Source organism: Nipponia nippon, unplaced genomic scaffold (assembly GCF_047370975.1).
Source record: "Nipponia nippon isolate SJK-2023a ecotype South Korea unplaced genomic scaffold, ASM4737097v1 scaffold_33, whole genome shotgun sequence".
NCBI classification, from domain to species: domain Eukaryota; kingdom Metazoa; phylum Chordata; class Aves; order Pelecaniformes; family Threskiornithidae; genus Nipponia; species Nipponia nippon.
In genome coordinates this window covers 4,261,917-4,281,114 of record NW_028262351.1, presented here as the reverse complement: position 1 = coordinate 4,281,114, position 19,198 = coordinate 4,261,917, and the positions used below count along the sequence as shown (strand labels likewise).

The window sequence follows — 19,198 nt, the reverse complement described above, 5'->3', positions numbered from 1 at the left end:
AACAACTAAAACATCAGCGTGTTAACATTATTCTCATCCTGAATCCAAACCACAGCATTCTACCAGCTACTAGGGAGAAAATTAACTCTATCCCAGCTGAAACCAGGACAATCAAAATGTCATTTATTTCATCTCCCCATGGCATTTTAACTTTTACCCTGTAAGCATTTCTGGATTTAGGACTGGCAAAAAAGGTTTTAGTAATCACAAAGCACACATTTCCACAGACACGCGGCAGTGCTTAAAAGCGTTTCAGTCCCACTTGACATGAAGCTTTGTTAGAGATGGCAGACAATATTTCACCAGCTTGGCTTATGCTGTGCACAAATACTCAGCTTCCTACAGGGGTTTAGGTCTAACGGAAGTCAGCTGATTTATAGCCAACTCCAGCACTGCCCAAACTAGCAAGGAAACCATCCGAGAAAATTGCTGGGATTTATTTCAAGTGGTGCCTCAGCAGTGCTGTATTTCATTTTATGCGGAACCCTGTTACAAACTACAACCAATTCCCTCAAACTATCTAGATGGGATCTAGAAAACTGCAATTCTTCAACAGCACTCCAATGTTGCCCTAATATATAATGGGGTATGTCAAAAGGTTTTGCCCATGCAGATGTATGCAGGTGTTCAGTTTCATAAAATGGTCCTCACTTTTTTTCTTTTTTTTTTTTTTTTAAATACAACTCAGAAATCTGAAGGAGTTACACAAATTGGTGAATGGCTAATCTCAGCTTTTCACCTTTTGTGTTATTTTCAAATCAAGTTGAGTGATCCCTGTAGTGATTACTTTCTAACATCTGGCTGGTGGCTTATTTGAAGAGAGTTGGTGGCCTCATTTTGAATTCTAATGAAGACCATGCCACATAAATCACTGACATTAGATTCCCTACTGGCACACTTGGCAGAGCAGTCCTTGATGGGAAGCTGAAGCAAGACAAAAAAATTTAAATGTCATTACGTCTCTGCAACTGAATAATCCAGATCAAGGCTTGTCCACAACAACTGAGTTTGACAGTCACAGACAGTCTTTATGTAGTTGAGGGGCAAAGTTAAGAACTAAACTTTAGGTCTTTTGTGTTCTACAGTCACTTAGAAAGCCATGATTGTTTTTCCATCCCTAAGAAAGGCAAAAGGCCACACTGGGATTTAACTTGTATGAACAAGTATTTTTAGGTAGACAATACTGAAATGCTTTGTCAAACTACATGCTACTGTATTCCTATAATCTTAACAGACAGTCATACCACAGACTGAGACAGGGGAAAAAACTGAGATATACTAAACTTGACAAGTGAGTCAGAGTCTACTTGCTTAGGTCTCAGGTCTTTTATTTCATGTTGTGCTCTAAATTTAGCAAGGGAGAAGAGGCACTACTATACGTCTTGGTGTGGTTATACTGCAGCTTCAAAACAGAGGAAGCTCAGGTCTGTTAGAGGCATTCTGACAATACAGAGAATACATGATCTGTAAGGCTAATTTAACAAGTATTTCCTCAGATATATCTACAGCATGCATTAATTTATGCACAAATATAGCCATATGTATAATAGTCTTGCTTTTTTCCCTACTGGCTCTGCAGAGTTAATGTAATGTTAAGCATTTTCATAAATGATCACTATCTGTGGTCTTCAAACTGTGAGAGCTCTTGCCCTGCCTGAGCTATATTCTGCTTCTATGAGAGATCTGATTTCACATTGAGGGATTCGTCCTTCAAAGTCAACAGATCTGAATTGTCTGAAATTTAAACTCCAAGAAAGATCTCAGAGCAAAATAGAAATATATGTATCACATTAAGTACTACGATCTAAAAACAGTAGAGAAGTATTCATACTGGTTTTAGTATGTGCTCGTTTACTGCACAGCAATGAGTATGGGCACTGAGAATGCCATCTACTGGCAAAAAAGCATGAGTGAGCATAATTCCATGGCAGGCTATTTCAAAAAAAGGGAAAGGGTAAGAAAATATGATGTGGGTTGTTAGTTTGTTGGGTTTTAGTGTTTGTTTTTTTTTAAATTGCTCATTTAACTTTTTTTTTAAATCAAGTAGTTGTAACTCCATGATATGATGCTGAATTTTATGTAGAAACTTTGCTGGGAATGAGTTTTGAACCTCATTAATATTATTACAAATTAATTTTGTACCAGAAAAGGGTAATGTTTGAAAATAGTAACAATTTAAAAGACATCAGAGATAATGAGAAAATATTAATAGAGCTGCAAGACTGAGATTCCTTTTACTTTCCTATGATGCCTCTTATTTCACAGAATCTCAAAAAATAACTCTCAAGACTTCTTTAAATGTTTGGTGAGAATATTCGGTGTCTAAGCCTTTGACGCTAAAATCTGCAAAAGCATCAAACTCAGCAGTGAAACTGTTATTGTGCTGTCAGCTATAGCAACCCCGATTCCAAGCTTTACACAGCCAATTCGTGATTTGATCACAAATAGTCACCTTGGTGGAGAATATTTGTCCTATTAACTCCACTTACAAAGCAATAACTGTTGTCATAGCACTATGGCAAGAAAGGCAGATCCACTTAAGCTATATCTCTGCTGGTTTGAAAACATTTTATATTTTTTTTGCAATTATTGATGAGATTTTGTATTGTGTCCAGTCCACACCTAGCCAACAACCAGGTTACCTAGACTATCTAATGAAAAACAGTTGGCCTAATATTGAACCAATATTCTCTGAGAGTGTCCCATCTTTGCAAGTAACAGATATGCAGTAATATTTGGTGGGGAGTACATTACTAATATTTGGTGGGAGAATATTACAGGGAGTAATATTTGGTGGGTTTCAGAAAGGACTTTGGTCTAAATCTAATCTGACCACTGCCTAAATTAAAGTAACAATCACTGACAGAGAGACAGCAATCTGCTCAAAAGGAAGACCAAAAAAAAGTTGGAAGTGCCAGAAGTAGCCTCCAACGTATTTAATAGCAGAGGGAAGCCAGAAGTAGTATTAGATGACTACAAAACATCATTTGGGAGCAAAGACGTCCCTGACCACAGCTTTTTCTAAACTCATCTCTTTCTTTAAAAAGTAAAAATTCCTTTGTTGTTAGCTGCAGTGTGGTTCCAAGAAAGGGAGCAAGCCTGGAAGTGCCAGTACTGACAAGGTACCATTCACATTTTACCACTAAATCACCTTGACTTACTGTGACATATAGGAAGACTGCAGGAGGAACAGCAACAGGGAAAGGAAGAAAAGGAAGTGTCATCTAGGATGGACACAAGCTTCTCTGTAAGTCTTGAAAACATCTGCTAATATCAAAACTCTGCATTTCACTCATTTTAGGGAAGCAGAAGGGAATAGGATACAACTTCTAAAATAAACTGAAGAAACAGAAAAATAAATCAGGAAAAAAGGAAAAAATAGTTTCGGATGTCAGCGTCACAGAATAAAGTCTTTGATCTATGCTTTGTCCATGCAAAAACTGCCCTTGCAGAGACACCAAAGCTGTCTCTGAAACATGGCAGTAGAGCCCTGCCAACACAGTGCTGTGGCAAAGCTAAATACTGATGTGATGAGGAAGATAATCCCTCCTGATGGTCTTCTGAGAGACCACCTTAACTGATGTGATCATTCTGCTCCCAAGGACTGAAGTCTGGGGCTGCACTGTCCTGGGCAGAGATACCAGCTCATCTGGTGCTGGTAGGGTAGCTCTACATAGGGCTGCCTTGCACCACTACTCTTTCACTTCTGATAGTGGAAAAAAAAAAGCTTTTAGAGTGGCCCCTTCTTTTCAAGTCATCCCTGCTTTTTTGTGACTACAAGTCAAGACAAGAAGGGACAAAGTGTTACCATGCCAGGACTGAACATTGTCCTGGGCTGAACACACCACACTAACTACCACGTCCCTGGAAAGCAGCAGGCACTGTGTTAAAAACTCATTTGACTCTCAGTACTTAGGAAGGCCTGAAAAGCACAGGAGGACACAGGTAATTTCATAGATGCCTAGCTGTGTCCAACATCAGCAGGGAAAAAGAATCAAGTTCGGAATGGACTGAAAGTTAGAAGAACATCAACTCTGCAATCTATAACATGCTGTGCAAAACTAAAAAAAGTAGACACTCGTAAAACAAAGTAAATGTCTAAGTTTCTTCCAGATTCTCTGCAAGAAACTGATTCCTTGGTCTGGAATTTGCTTTTAAACTAATTTAATTACAGAGGGAGCACACAGGCCATGAAACAATCCAGAGGTCAAAACTACACCTTTTTAGGTAAGTACGGTTCTAAAGCATGATTGTATTATACTGTTCAATGGACTGAAGAGTAAGTCTATACTGTTTAAGGAAATCGGAATGCTTTGCATCTCCTCTTTCCTGTGATTACTGTCAATAAATGGTTGTGGAGTACCCACACCTATTAGCATAGCCCAGTAAATGGGTTTCCCCCACTGTAGCAAGGCAACAGCTCTTCTTAACAGATTAATACAATCAGATCCTCCTGTTCAACATGAAATGAGAATGTCAGCAAGGTCTCCTTCTACATGATAAACCCCTACAAATTGTAATTCCTGTTGTAATTACAGGCTTTAATAGGTATAGAGGGTTGTTAGGTGCAGAGCAACTATTCCCACTAGGGACTCTTCAGGAATACAATTGGTGCAGCCAAACTATTTATGCACTTGAGACAGTGCTGTCTCTGCTGATCAAAGGATCCTATCCTTACTTCTAAAGAGTCACTTAAATAATACAACATCTCCATTTGGATTTCTTTCTGGTGACTTCCATGTCTTCCATGTGTTCTGTTGAAAGGTGGTTTGATTTTCATTTGATCCAGCAGTTCACATTTTAGGGCACAATAAAAAGCAAACAAAAGACCATTTCAAACTTTTATATATATAGTGGACTGAAATATAAGAAGAATGGCATTCTGTAATGCAATTATTGAAAAAGTGGACAGAAAGATTAAAACTTACAAAGTTGTCAGGAAATGTTAAATGTACAAAAACCTAATTAGTATTGAAAAATATTTAAATCTTCCAAGTCTAATGAACTTTTAGAATCTGAGCTCTTGACCCATGAGTTTTCTTGCTTTTGCTCTTTCTAGTCTCTCAGGGGGGGATGCGAGCAGCTGGCCAGGGTCAATCCACCACAAAGAGCTTACAAGACTTAGAAAAGCTTATTTGTGACTCAAGACACGGGAGCTGAAGCTGGGATCGGTCTTTTCACCAGAAGAGCTACAGAACTGCCATAAAATTGGGACAGCTTCCAAAGGCTGCCTAGCTCAGCAAGGGGGAGTTGACTTCCAGGTGAAAGTCTCCATAGCTCATTAGAGTCACTCAGAGATTACACAGCCTAAGATTATACCACTAAGAACTTGGTTTACCTCCTTGGAAAGGTTTTTTTTGGGGGGTATTTTTTTGGTGTTTTGTTTGTTTGTTTTTTAAATAAAACCCTAAGCTTCCCACAGTTCTGATAGGCAGAATCTCCCACATACAGCTATGCAGGAGACAGTGACATAGGGACACAGGAGAGTGACTCATCTCATCATTATAGACAGGCTCTCAAGTACCAAAGTACATAAAGTTGCAACATCAAAATAATATTGAAATTCACACAAATTCATTTCTGAATACAAGGCTTAGTTATTATTTTTATATAATTTTAACTTAATTTTGTCTTGTATTGGCAACTGATTTTGAATCATAAACAGACTAATTCCAACCAGTAGAACAGCCAGGAACCAGAAAAGTCATGTCCTTACATTTATGAGTCTATGCTGCACACACAGATCCCACACAGACAGCATGCAAACCCAGGTCATCAGGAGCACTGGCTTTTCTTCTCAGCTCTAGGAACAGATTGCAACCAGCGACTACAAGCCAAAAGTCATCATGTCTTTTTGGTGGGACCATCTGGGGGTTTGATGCAAAAGCATGGGTCTCTGTTACAGAACTATCCAGCTTTCTATTTGTCACTATTACTGACTAAACTGCATATCTTCCCTACCTACTCATACGGACTATGAGGTACTATGGGATACTCCCAGCAGTCAACAGACAGGAGCACCTGGATCTGCAGCCAGCACTAATGCATCTCTTGCAATGCTTTCTGCATTTGACTCCACAAGGTAGATGATGGCTGGAGCTCCCCATGCTGTTGTGAGGCTGATGGCAGCAGTTACAGTGACACATCTCATGCTATGTTTGGCAACAGGGATGAACATGTGCTCCCCATTATACTCAGTCTAGAGACAAGGAGCATCTAAACTCTTCTTCCCAACGAAGGCTGGGTCTGGTCCTATTACTGAATACAATGAAAGGCAAAACACTGTGAATAAAACACCATTTTTATCTGATAAGAAATAGAAGTTAAAATTTTTCCTTTCTCCCTCTTTATGTGAAAATTTGGTCCTTGTTCTACCTTAAAAATACTAGATAATATTTCCTCTAATTTTTAAGGCTTCATACAAAGCCCAATCCAGTTATTTCAGTGGCCTTTGGATCAAGTCTTTTCTCATGATAAAGTCCAATTACAAACATTTAATATTTCTCTCAAGTCATTGATAAACAGTACCAGAAAGTAACAGAAAATCCAGGAAATTAAAAAAGATAAATCTTAGAAAGAAAAACAGGCATCTGAGAAAAATGTTGCCCATGACAACCAGAAACTAGACAAAAAAAAAAAGGCAATTATGTTCTAGTTACACATTTATTATAAATTCATGATGGAAGAGATGAGAGGTAGGTCACCTGTAAATGATACTGGGCAAGAGTCAAAAATAAAATATTGTTTACATCTTCAGTTTCAGACATTCAACATAGACAAAATGTTAACAAGGAAAGATTGAGGAGTCTTGTAAGGGGCAAATTAAGAAGTATAATTCTGCAAGTATTTGTTAAATAACCCTTAACAAAATAAGAATATACAATTAGGTATGCTGAATTATCCTTCTAATAAAAAGGAATGGGGATTCAAATTTCATAATGGAGTTAAAACTCTATCGTTATTCACCACTAACTTAATCCCATGCCTCTGATAACTGCCTCACACAGGTCAAAAACCTGTTCCCATAAAATATGGGCTATTCTAAGACAACTGAACTCATTGTACGTACTTGTGATAAGAGGCATTTAAAAATAACCTCTGAGTCATTTTGCTGATTCATGCTAACAGCTTAGCATCAGCAGGTACTGGTGTTTTGGCAGTAACGAAAATTCAAGCTAATTTTCTTTGAGATCATTCCTGAAAAAAAAGCAGAAATGGAAGTCAGTGCCAGAATGATTGTCACAGAAGCGCAACAATTTATTAGCTGATAATAAGCTCCTCATAAGACTTGTGCTCTAGACCCTTCATCAGCTTCGTTGCCCTTCTTTGGACATGCTCCAGCACCTCAATGTCCTCCTTGTACCGAGGGGCCCAAAACCAAACATAGTATTCAAGGTGTGGCCTCACCAGTGCCGAATACAGGGGGACGATCGCTTACCTAGTCCTGCTAGCCACACTGTTCCTGATACAAGCTAGGATGCCATTGGCCCTCTTGGCCACCTGAGCACACTGCCGGCTCATATTCAGCCAGCTGTCGACCAACACCCCCAGGTCCTTTTCCTCCAGGCAGCTCTCCAGCCACTCCTCCCCAAGCCTGTAGCATTGCATGGGGTTGTTGTGACCCAAGTGCAGGACCCGGCACTTAGCCTTGTTGAATCTCATACAATTGGCCTTGGCCTAATGGATTTAACTCCATTCACCACAACTCTTTGGGCCCAGCCATCCAGCCAGTTTTTTACCCAGCAAAGAGTACGCCCGTCTAAGCCATGAGCAGCCAGTTTCTCCAGGAGAATGCTGTGGGAAATGGTGTCAAAGGCTTTACTAAAGTCCAGGTAGACAACATCCACAGCTTTTCCCTCTTCCACTAAGCGGGTCACCTTGTCATAGGATGAGATCAGGTTAGTCAAGCAGGAACTGCCTTTCATAAACCCATGCTGACTGGGCCTGATCCCCTGGGTGTCCTGTACATGCTGCGTGATAGCACTCAGGATGATCTGCTCCATAACCTTCCCTGGCACCGAGGTCAGGCTGACAGGCCTGTAGTTCCCTGGATCCTCCTTCCGGCCCTTCTTGTAGATGGGCGTCACATTTGCTAACCTCCAGTCAACTGGGACCTCCCCGGTTAGCCAGGACCACTGATAAATGACTCCACTGAATAGCTATTCCAGCTATCACAGTCTCTAATAGCTGTAGAATCATATTTATAGGTTATATATTATAGGTGCATACCAGACTACTTGAGTTTTTAAGCTGAATTAATTCCTAGGCGCTTAGTGATGATGCTCAGATACCGGTTCAGAAATCTGGCCTTGACTTCTTAGTTCTTTTTTTTGTGTATTTCATTTTAAGTAAGTGATACGTTTTGCTCAAGTACTTATGTCCTCTTACTTGACAAATTTTGATTAACTACAGTTTTCAGTAATATAGCACTAAAACCATGCCCTTTGGGATTTTATCAGCGACTCCATGAGCTGATATTGCAAGCTACTAGGCATGATATTAACTGGGCGTAGATCTGCTTTGACAAAAGCAATAGGACTATTCAGCATTTTGGCAAACTATGGAGTTATGGGTATTGATGACCAAAATTCCCAGATACTAACAATCCTTAATTGTAACTTTTGAAATGGTAACTTCCAGAATGAAAGCTGTTAAGGCTTTTTGGGGTAACGACAGTTTCAAAGAACAGTGGCCTTCTCTAGGATGCCTGAAGGAGGCAAGCCCACTGCCACTGCTGAGGTAAGCAGCTGCCGAGGGGACACCAAACATATCTTGCACTTTGCCAAGGTCCTCCCTGGCCACATGCAGGCTGGTGAAAATAAAGTCTTGGGCACAGGTAAAGAAGGACTCACTTAAGCCAGTCCGCTGACTTATGGGCAACAGGAGACCTTCTGGTACTGCTCAGATAGGAAATGTGCCTTCCACAGATACATGTTCTTCATAACAACAGGACAAAATACAAAGTAGCCACAGTGCATTGCTTGAACAGTACTTCTTAGAAGATTTGGGGTGACTAGCTACTGTACAGCTATTGAAATAAAACAGATTTTAATCTAGACAAGGATTTGAATACACACCAATGAAACAGTGAAGTGTCCCCAGGTGGAAGCTGAGGGACAAAACGGCAGGTGTGGAAGTCTTGCAGAAGGGCCCTCAGTGGCTTCATCCACACACAAAATCCTTTTACTCGGTCTTTTGTGAAGCAGTATATTCAGCTTTATGCGGCTGAAACTTTTTTTTAATTAAGAATGGTAGCAACAGCTGCAATTTCAACAGAGCTTTTTCCAAGACTCTCCACTTGCTTTGCCTCACTACCAGATACACAGTTCCTTTTCCAGCACGTTACAACTCATTGTTTGAATTTTTTGTCCTTGTGAAGTTAACATAAGATGGAAGTTATCATCAGTACATGAAAGAGAAAACAGAGGCAAGCACTGGAGTACCCATTTTAAGTCATGTTGCCTGTTGTCTTGGCAACCAGTTAATAAGCTCTGTTACTCATTTTTCACCAGCACCTGACAACAACATCTTTGCAAGATTTGGTATTATTAAGGAGTCTGCTAACTCAGCTGCTTTACAAGGTATCAGAAAAGATCTGCTGGCATTTCCATTCTGAATCCTATTTTTCAGGGAATCATAAATCATCCATAAATTACCCAGCAGCTGAATATACTATGCACAAATACAATGCAATTACCATAATTAAACATTATAATCAAAATGGCTTCAGCCAGTAGTCAGACCTCACTATACTAAGAGCTGTGCAGACACACTAAATGACTCTACCCTTCCTCAACAGTAAACTGCTCCTATGTTTGAGTCGCACAAAGAATTCAGTCTCAAAAGACTGAAAAAAAGGCTGTTTAATTAAATCCCACAGACTATCCCATCATCTTGGATGAATACTTTCCTTGGACAAGAGGTCACCTAGTTACCCAAATTCCAGAGAATTTCTGAGTTTGGGACCATAAGAGAATATGTACTTACAATCATCTCTTTAGTATAAATGTTGCCAGTTTCCCTGGTTAAACACTCAAAATTCAACATTTGTTGAACAGAAATCAAACATTATGAAATTTTATTAACAAATGGCAAGAAAAAACCCTCCTTCTTATCAAACAGTAGAGAAGACACAAAGGAGCCTCATGCAGATTCAACATCAGAGAACCACAGAGAGACTAGAGAGACTAAAATATTGTCCTCTGATCTGTGCAGTGGGATTCTGAAGGTGTCAATGGGCTTCTCCACAAAATTTGAGAAATGAAATTGGTCAAGAGGGCTAGCTTTATTCCTGGATGTTCCCTCTTTCCCAGTTTCAGGCTCCCTTAATGCTTTCAACATAGATTTCGGCAGCTTATTGTTTAAAGATTGAACAGTGCTGAAAAACACATTCATTACTGCTTGTCATAGAGATGTTGATGAATTCCAGTCACATGCAATTAAGCTGCAATTCAACACAATGACAGACTAAATAGGCAAGTCTAGACAAACAAGAAAAAAACAACCAAAAATACAATTCCTAGAGAAAAATTCCTAGAGGATCCTATAATCTTTCTGTTGAAAAAAAGAAGTGCACAATCTTATTTCATTTATCATATGAAAGCAGAGCATTTGCTTTATTTTAATTCATGCAATGCTATCAAGAGGTATCATCTAAACAAGACAGCAAAAAAACCCCTAGACACACTGGAATATTTTGGCTAAACAAGAAGCACAAGATCTTTTTTTTCCTGAAGTTTTAAAATAAAACACATACATGTTAAAAATAAGGTGCACTGCATATTGCATTCCTTAAAGATAAATTCTGCTAATTTCACTTATTAGAATACCCTCTCTGTAAAACAAGGCAACTGATGCCACTGAGAAGTTGAATTGGCTTCATGACATTTAAATTGAAATGAAAGATGTATTCTAGGCCTGAGTTTATTTCTATGTAATTCAGGAACTACATGCCTTGACCCTAAATCTTCACACTGAGTATTCTTGTGTTGGTTCTGTTGTTTTACAGACCAGGGAAAGAATCATAAAGGTATATTTTTTTCTTAAATCTGGCAATGTTTTACTCTCTATAGATATGGGGAGATATGGCAAAATCTGCTATAATCTATGCTGCAAGAGGAAGAATTAGTTACACAAAACATTTTGGTACAATAGTCAAGACCATCAGGTCAATGCTGTCATGCTAGCAAGACGTCAGGATCTCTTTGTCAATAGTGTATAGCAACTGACCCTAGGAATGTGATGCAGAAGTATGATACAACATTTCATAGTCCTTTTCAGCATACTTGAGAGATGTTCCTGAAGCCAGAATTTATAACATTCATCAATACTAGGTTGTACTAGTCAATGTGCATATGGCCACAATAATTTCACCAATGAAAGCAACCTAATACTCCTTGGAGAAGGCTATATATTTTTATATGAAAACCAAGATTAATTTCACACATACTCACTCAGCATTTGTGTTAAAGTAACGAGATGTTAGAAAACTTACTAAACACTTGATTCCCATGCACTCAGAATAAAAACAAATTTTTCACTTCACAAAATTGTTGGGTTTTTTATTTATTTTATGAATCCTCTAAAGGAAGGACAGGCTTGAAGAAAAGGCAGCAGAAGAGATTTAGTCTCACGAGCCCTGTAAAATTCTAATTTCTTCATACAAGCCAAAGAAAGTTCCTGTGAGTCAAGGTAGACCCTCTACCCCTCAGCTTTTCCATACCAAGAAAGAGAAAAGTCCAAGCCCTTTGGGGACAAACATGGGGCTTGAGCCACACTCATACAACAGCCATGACACCATTTCTGGCTTTATCAAACTGTAGAGCTAACCTTTCAGGTTATTTTCTGTTTGTGCTCTACCTACCACAGTGAGGAACAGCTTCAGTCTCCAGGACTACTAGATTTGTGCTACATGAACAAACTGTTCAGTCAAAAAGTGAGTTTCACTTAACTTTAATGGGGTCCTAAAACTAACATCTACTGCCAAAGTAATCATGGTGAGATACATGAAGCTAACCTAAAAGGCTGATTATTTTAAAGTTTCAGACATTTCCTGTTGTCAGAAAGTTAAAACAAATTATAATTTTCAAGCCATATTTTAAAAGAAAGAAAAAAGTATTCATTGTAAAGAATCACAAATGAAAGTGGGCCATCCAATACCTGAGTGTATTTATTAATTCTGCTCCTAAAAAAACCATACAAAACAAAACTTTGTCAGACACTTCAAAAAACTCACCTCGAATTTCAGGAGAGAATCGAGCTGAATGGCGAGACACAAAAAGTTTCAGTTCTTGATCCAAGTTGCATTCAATCAAGTTTGTGTCCCATGATCGGATTCCTAAAATTCAAAATGCAAAACACATCTAGCTTGATATATGAGCACTGGAAGTTTTAATTGATTATTTCTCCATTTACATTCATGTTATTTGCATATTTCTAAATTCCAACACCAGTCTCTCTTCCTTTCAAGACACACAGCTGTCCTTTGCAAAGTGCTGAGTGCTCAGAAGAAGCACTCTGGACAGGGATCAGTCACAAGCAAAAGGAAATCTGCCTTTCCAAAAGGTAACAATACTTTAAGGCCCCTGCTTTAGGACTGCTGGTTCCCATATCCTAGTAGCCACATTACAAGAAGTTACTGATGTCCCGGAATTGACTTTAAAATAGCAATACATTGATTTATAAAACTGAAAAGAGTGAATCACTCAGGGGATACCTTAGCCCTATTGCAAGACCATTGTATTTGTCCCTTCAAGAAAAAAAAAGACAGCATCACCCAGCATGTTGCAAATTAATATTTAAATACAAAGTATCAAATTGCTGACTTCTTCATTCAAAAGCTTTGAAGCATCCCATATTTTAAATTAAAATTTGTGATCTTTTATTTATGAAGTATCAAAATTCTAGTTTTGAGATTTTAAAATGCTACGCTTGATCTTTTTTCATTTAAAACATAAACATCACATCTCTATTCCCTACCGTTTTTCCCCCCAGCTACTTAGAAAGTGAGACACTTGACACATATATGATCATAAAATGTATTATTCCAAAATATATTTTTAAGGATTGAAATTTGACCAGGAAAAAAAAATCACTGCAGCCAAAAGACAAATTTATAGTTTCCTACCATAAGATTTTGATGACTAAATTAAAAAAAAAAAAAACAAAACAAAACACAAAACCACAACAAATTAACAGGAGAATATGTTTTAATATTTTTCTATAAGCTTTCTTGTTTTGTTTTGAAAATAATGAGCAGGCAGTTGCACTACTGGTAAGTCCAGGCACTGCTGCGATTTTGAACACCAACATTATAGTGAGTTTTAGTTTTTTTCCTAAAGGAATATCATTAGACTTAGACAAATTAGCTGGCAAATGCAGAAGGGACTGCAGGTGAGGAAGTGTTTAGTAGCCCCTCCCCACATGCCTGACCATGTCTTTGCATGAAATTGTTGAGTTAAATCACTTTGGGGTTTGGTACCTTTGGGGTGGAGGAGATGCCTGAAGAGGTGTGTGGCCAACCCCTTACTGTGAGACTAGCACTAACACTTCTGCTGGTAACTCTGTCAGGATTTCAGGCTGCAAACTTTATCAGTGCTGCCTCTCATGCTTTATTCTCTTTCAAGGCAGCAGAAATGTCAAGCCTCGCACTGGCAGAAGCCATATTGTAGGGCTGAAGGATGAGGAGGAGAAAGAGGGGGAAGAGCAGAGAAACCAGATCTGTGCTGCCAGTCTCCCATTGCAGCTCTGGGTAGGTTCTCCATGCAAATATGAACATCTGCATTTCAAGAGCCTGAAGCCTCTTCAGGGAGAATTCATCCAGGGCTTTTCCTTGTCAGCATCCCAGTCAAGGTAGGAGCATGCTTCTTACTGGGATATGCTACCAGCTATTAAGTAGCTGCCATTTGAAACTAAATAAATTTGGAAATACAGTATCACCTGTGTGTTTCATAACCACTCAAGAGAAAAATAACTGAACTATAACCAGCCACCTCCACTTCCTGAGTTATGCATCATTGTTCAGAGGCATAAGCAGTGAGTCTCTTCTGTAAGTCTCCTTATTTTCATTTCTCAAAAATCTCTTGGCCATATGGTGCATGTTTGGAACATAGTTTTGGCAGACAAATACAGCTCAGCAGGCTTTAACATTTTCCAGGTGTTAGAATATTTGAGAGCAAGAAAGTAAAGATGATATAATACTATGCATGTACAGTGCATATGAAAACTATGACTAGTAAACTGACATTGATCACAAAGCTGAAGTACGTTGAATGAATGAGTGCTGAACTTCAAGAAACTAAAAGATAAACAGCTCGCTGGCCTCTGACAGCAAGCTTGTGTGGGGAGATTACAAAGCTTTCCAAAGGTTAATTAAGCAATATGGACTATGATTCAGCAATGCTGCTAATGATAGGATCTGTCCACCATCCACCCCTAGCTGCTTTTGTCATGAATCCAAATTTGCAGTAGGGATAAGATTCTGATTAGGCATAGTCAGACTGCTGAGCCAAGCAATGTCCAAAATACAGAACTCGATGTGAAATAAAAAAAAAAAAAAAAAAAAGCCTAGACATACCATGCACACATTAGTCCTAGAAGCTGAAATTGAGATTTGGATAGAATATCCCAAATCTGCAGCTGCATGATTCAGCATTCTGGATGCAAAAATTATGCATATACATTATAATGTAGTATAATGTATTATATACATTATATAACCAAATCAGGTTTGGGTAGAACAGAGGTAATTCTGGAACTAAAATCCAAGGTCAATCCAATGATGTATATCATTAACAGCATGGAAGTAACTACTGGAAGTATGACTGAACTGGAGCTATTTCTTTCTTTCTGCAGACTTAGGAGTGCAATGCCACTAGACACAGGACTTATCAGACAGCAGACAGGGCACACCCAGTGGCATCTGCCAAATCAGTGGAAAAATCTTGAAGCTTTCTCTTCACTTCCTCCTTCTTTTTTGGTGGATGGTGGGTTGGAGGATTGCCCCCTTAGCAAAGTGACATCCTAAATGTAATTATTGAAAATGCAGCTTTCTACACCATTCCCTCTTCATGATATATTAAGAAATGACTCTGCATTCCACCAGGTTGCATAGCATCATGCCACTGATGTGTTATCAGCAGATGTATTCTTTGACACGTTGTGCTGCAGTTCAGCACATGAATCCACACTTTTCAGTGATGGTACTTAGGAGAAGTACCAGAGAAGACAGTGAGGCAGTTATCAAGAACCCTAAACACATTTAAGGCTCTGTTGAGAATACAGGTTGAAAGAAGCGATTTTTTCCAGACTACAGCATACTTTCCAATGAGAAAGAGATTAGTCAAGCCCATATTTGCCTCATACAGATAGAGCTTCAGACTCCCAGCATACTCATCCAGAACAATGCACCTCAAAATTTGATCAAGGTTTTTTCCTAGCAGGCAAAATCCCAATCAGATCGTCTGACACCAGGAGCAGTGAGGTGACTTCTAATCCAAAATGATGAATAATAAGGCCAAAGCATTCCCTCTGAACATCTAAAACTGTAAGTGAGTGTTATGCTTAGTGGCAAGAGGTAGCAGCAACAGAGCTATGCAGCAGCAACTGTATAATAGAAGCTTCAAGAGACTGAAGAACATTTCTTCAGAGGAAGGATGACATCAAATGTCTTGAGGGCATAAGTTTTATCCATTTGCTCTATAAATTTTAATAATTTAATTAAATGCAGACATTTTACTTCTGACACAACCAAAAATTAGATAGCATTAGGAAAGTGCAATGCTGAAGAGGCTCTGAATGACAAAGCATCTGCCTCAGTAGTTCTCCCTAGGAGACAATGGTAGCAATAAAGATGAACAGGTCACGGTGAAGCTGGTTAGCTGTGATGAGGCAGCCCTTTACCACAAACAGTCATGAAAAAAGAATCAAGAGAAATAGCCAACTAAAGCAACAATAATTGAGAAAACAACAATAGAGACAAATGAAGTCCTAGCTGGACTGCTGAACCACACCTACATGGCAAGGCTGCTACCAATTCCCCTTTCCAAGGTCTCTTTCTCCCTTCTAACAATGGCAGGTTTCTGATATTTCTGTTTTCACCAGCCCAGAACAAAAATATGTTACAAAATCATGTATCAATTGAGTTTAACAAACTATAGGGTCCAGCAATAATTTTCTTTGTGCTTTATACCACTATTATGGCAATGGGGCTTTTTTCCCCTCTCCATGTATACTGCAATCTATTGTATCAGAAACCACATCAAGAACTTATAAAACTGTCATTTCACTTGCGATACATTCCTGTCTTAAGAAAAAGGACAAATAAACAATGAGTCATAGCATCCCATAGCAGGACAATGAGGCTGAGCACTCAGGTATTAGCCTTATTACCCATATCTTTTTCTTTATTGAAATATATATGTGCATATAATGCTTAGGTCCTGAAAAATTCTCCAGCCAAGAGAAAAGTCTCGTTGCCTAAAGTTAGACACAATAGGCACAGCTGCATTCCTGCTCAGGGAGTCTTTGCGACTGAGAAGGAAAACGCCCCGGATCCCGCTGATTTGGTTTCGCGGTGGAGGACAGGGGTTTGCTGGGGAACCGAGGGAAACGCCGAACAGCCTCCCCGCAGCCCGGCCGCCCCAGCCCCAGACGCGGGTTTTTTTCGGCGGCGCGGACGCCCTTTGTCCGCTCCGAGCTGCCATAGGGACCGCAGTGCGGACTGCGCCACGCCCACCCGCCGCTGTCTCCGGGCAGATGGGATCGGCGGCGCTGGGGGCGCTCGGCTCCTGCCGCAGCCCTAGCTCCTCCACCCCAACACTGGTGAGGAGGGGGCTTGCTCCCTTCGCCCGCTGCTAGCTGCATCCTGGGGATGGACAGCGGGGCGCGGTACGCGCCGAGCCGACTGCGGATCTTTGTGCGGGCGGCAGCAGGGAGCCGCCGCCGCCGGACGCCGCACGGGGCTTCGGCGCTCGCACCCGACGGGGGGCCTCCGAGTCCGGTGGGGCGGAAGGGGCGTGCGCGCAGACGGGACGACGAGCCCCTCGTGAAATAAAAAGAAGAAACCGGAGACCACGACGTCGCAGCTCATGTGTCTGTGCCGTGTGTGTGTGTCGTCCCGACCATGAGCAAGGGGCGGCCGGGCCCCCCGCCCCGCCAGCCGAGCCCCCCGCCCCGCCGGCCGAGCCCGGGCAGCTCCTCCGCTCTCCCCGCGCGGAAGGGGAAAAAATGGGGAGCGGCTGCCTGCCCTCCGCGACGCCCCGCCGGGCCGGGGAACCCCGCCGCGGCCGCTTCCGAGGGGAAGGCGTCGGCGGGGTGGGTGCTCCGGGGGGCTGCGGCGCTGCCTGCGGCGGACCCGCTCCCCGCCGCCTCACCTCGCTTGATGTTGGCGATAGCCTGCCGCAGGTGCTCCTCGGTCACCAGCTCGCCGATGACCACCAGCAGGTAAAATTTGCTGTCCAGGAAGCGGTGCGAGAGGCTGGGCGAGAGGGAGGTTGGGTTGGGGATGCTACAGGAGGGCTCCGAGTCCACTTCCACCACCACCACGGTGGCCATCGCGAGCGCCCCGCTCCGCCCCGCGGCTCCGGAGCACTGGGGGGAGAAGGGCTGCTCGGCGGCGGCTCCGCAGGAGGCAGGGAATGAGGGCGGGCGGGGAGGCGGCGGCGCTTTTATACGGAGACGGTACAGGGCAGGGACCTGGTGGGAAGGAGGAGGAGGAGGAGGAGAAGAAGGGGGGGGAGCCGGCGCATCCCCGCACCGCCACTTTTCCAGCATCCACAGCTGATGTCATCTGCGGCAAATCCTCCCCGCGGCGGCCCCCGGAAGCAGGAAGGACGCGGGGTGCGAACAATGCGCCGAGGGGCTGCCGCGAGGGAGGCCTCGAGGTGCGCCCCGGCCTGCCGCGTGACCCCTCCGCCCGTGCTGCCCCGGCCGGCGCAGGTCCCGCGTCCCTCGTGCCCTCCTGCTGTCTTACCCTGTTGGTTTGGTCATCCCATGTCCCTTGTTCCCTCAGGGCCTCACTCTGCTGGCTTGGCCATCTCCCACTCCCCGAGGCCCTCCCAGGGTCTCAGCCTTGAAGCATGGTGGCCATGCCATGAGGAGCTGCAGGTGATGCCCTGGCAGACCTGGTGAGCTCATCTGGGAAAGCCAGCATCAGCTGCACCCCTGATGCTGGATGAAAAAAGCAGCTCCACTTTCCAAGGCCAAGAGTCCAGTCTCCTGCATCTCACTGTAGCACTGCAGCAAAATTTGAGCCATATTTCCCCCCCCTCCCAACTGGCAATCTAAATATTCTTGTTACCTTTTTTTTTTGTTTGAAAGCAGTTCACTTAATAAGATACTTCAAACATAGGCTTTCTGCACATATTCAAGGCCCATGGATATATGACTTAGCACTGTTTCTGGACAAGCTGCTAAAACCCATACTCTGAAGGCTCCAGAAGTTCAAAGGGCTTTGGGTAACTAATTTTGACCGGGCTCAAGCAACTCCAGGGAGCAATGGTATCAGAAAACATCTACAATTACCAAAACAAAGGCTTGATTCCTCTTGATAACCACATAAAAGTTAGACATCTGCTCCCCGATACTGACACCCACTCAAGAGATAAATTTAATCACCTCCTAAAAGTGTTTTATCCTCCCCTAAAATGGGGTAGAGCAGTCTGAGATAAATCAGCCTCTCCAAGATGTTCCTCTCGCTTTACTGACAAAAGCCAGGTACTGGTTTACACTAAGCATCTTGTTTATATGGCTAAATTGATGTGGGAGAAATCTCACTGTGACTTAGGAAAGGATATAAAATTTTATAGCCTGGTTTTTAAGATAACCTGTGGTCCCTGACTGAGAAGACACTTCCTCTGTGTCTAGCTCCTTCCAGTACTGACTGCTCAAATTCCCTGCCTGCTCCTCAGAAACACAGAGTACTTGCCTGGATGAACCAATACATTAGTCCTGTTTTCTTAGAATATGTACTTTGTTTCAGGGCACACTGGACTCATTCTAATTAACATGTCTTATTTGCCTAGAGGAACCCACAAAGATTGAAACTCCATTCTTGTAGGTGCTGGTAAATGTTATATAATGTTATATCTGCCTATAGAACCTAGTATTTTTAATATGAATAGTTCCTCTGCATAAATACAGCATCGAGAGCCTTGACTAATATGGTATGATGTGTTTGAACGTTGCCTCCAAAGTAGAC

The 19,198-nt window shown here is 41.7% G+C and overlaps 1 protein-coding gene across 1 annotated transcript in view; it reads right to left on the bottom strand.

The window, feature by feature from the left end:
• LOC104015959 (microtubule-associated protein 1B) overlaps positions 1-17,676 on the bottom strand; it is a 59,272-nt gene extending 41,596 nt beyond the window's left edge. Inside the window, exons 1-2 of the mRNA XM_087770635.1 lie at positions 17,373-17,676; positions 12,236-12,337 (exon numbers count right to left, since the gene is read on the bottom strand). Of these exons, the coding sequence (XP_087626761.1) occupies positions 12,236-12,337; positions 17,373-17,553 (283 nt within the window). The 5' untranslated portion in view covers positions 17,554-17,676. The remainder of the gene's footprint in view (positions 1-12,235; positions 12,338-17,372) is intronic.
• Between the last annotated feature and the right edge of the window lie 1,522 nt (positions 17,677-19,198).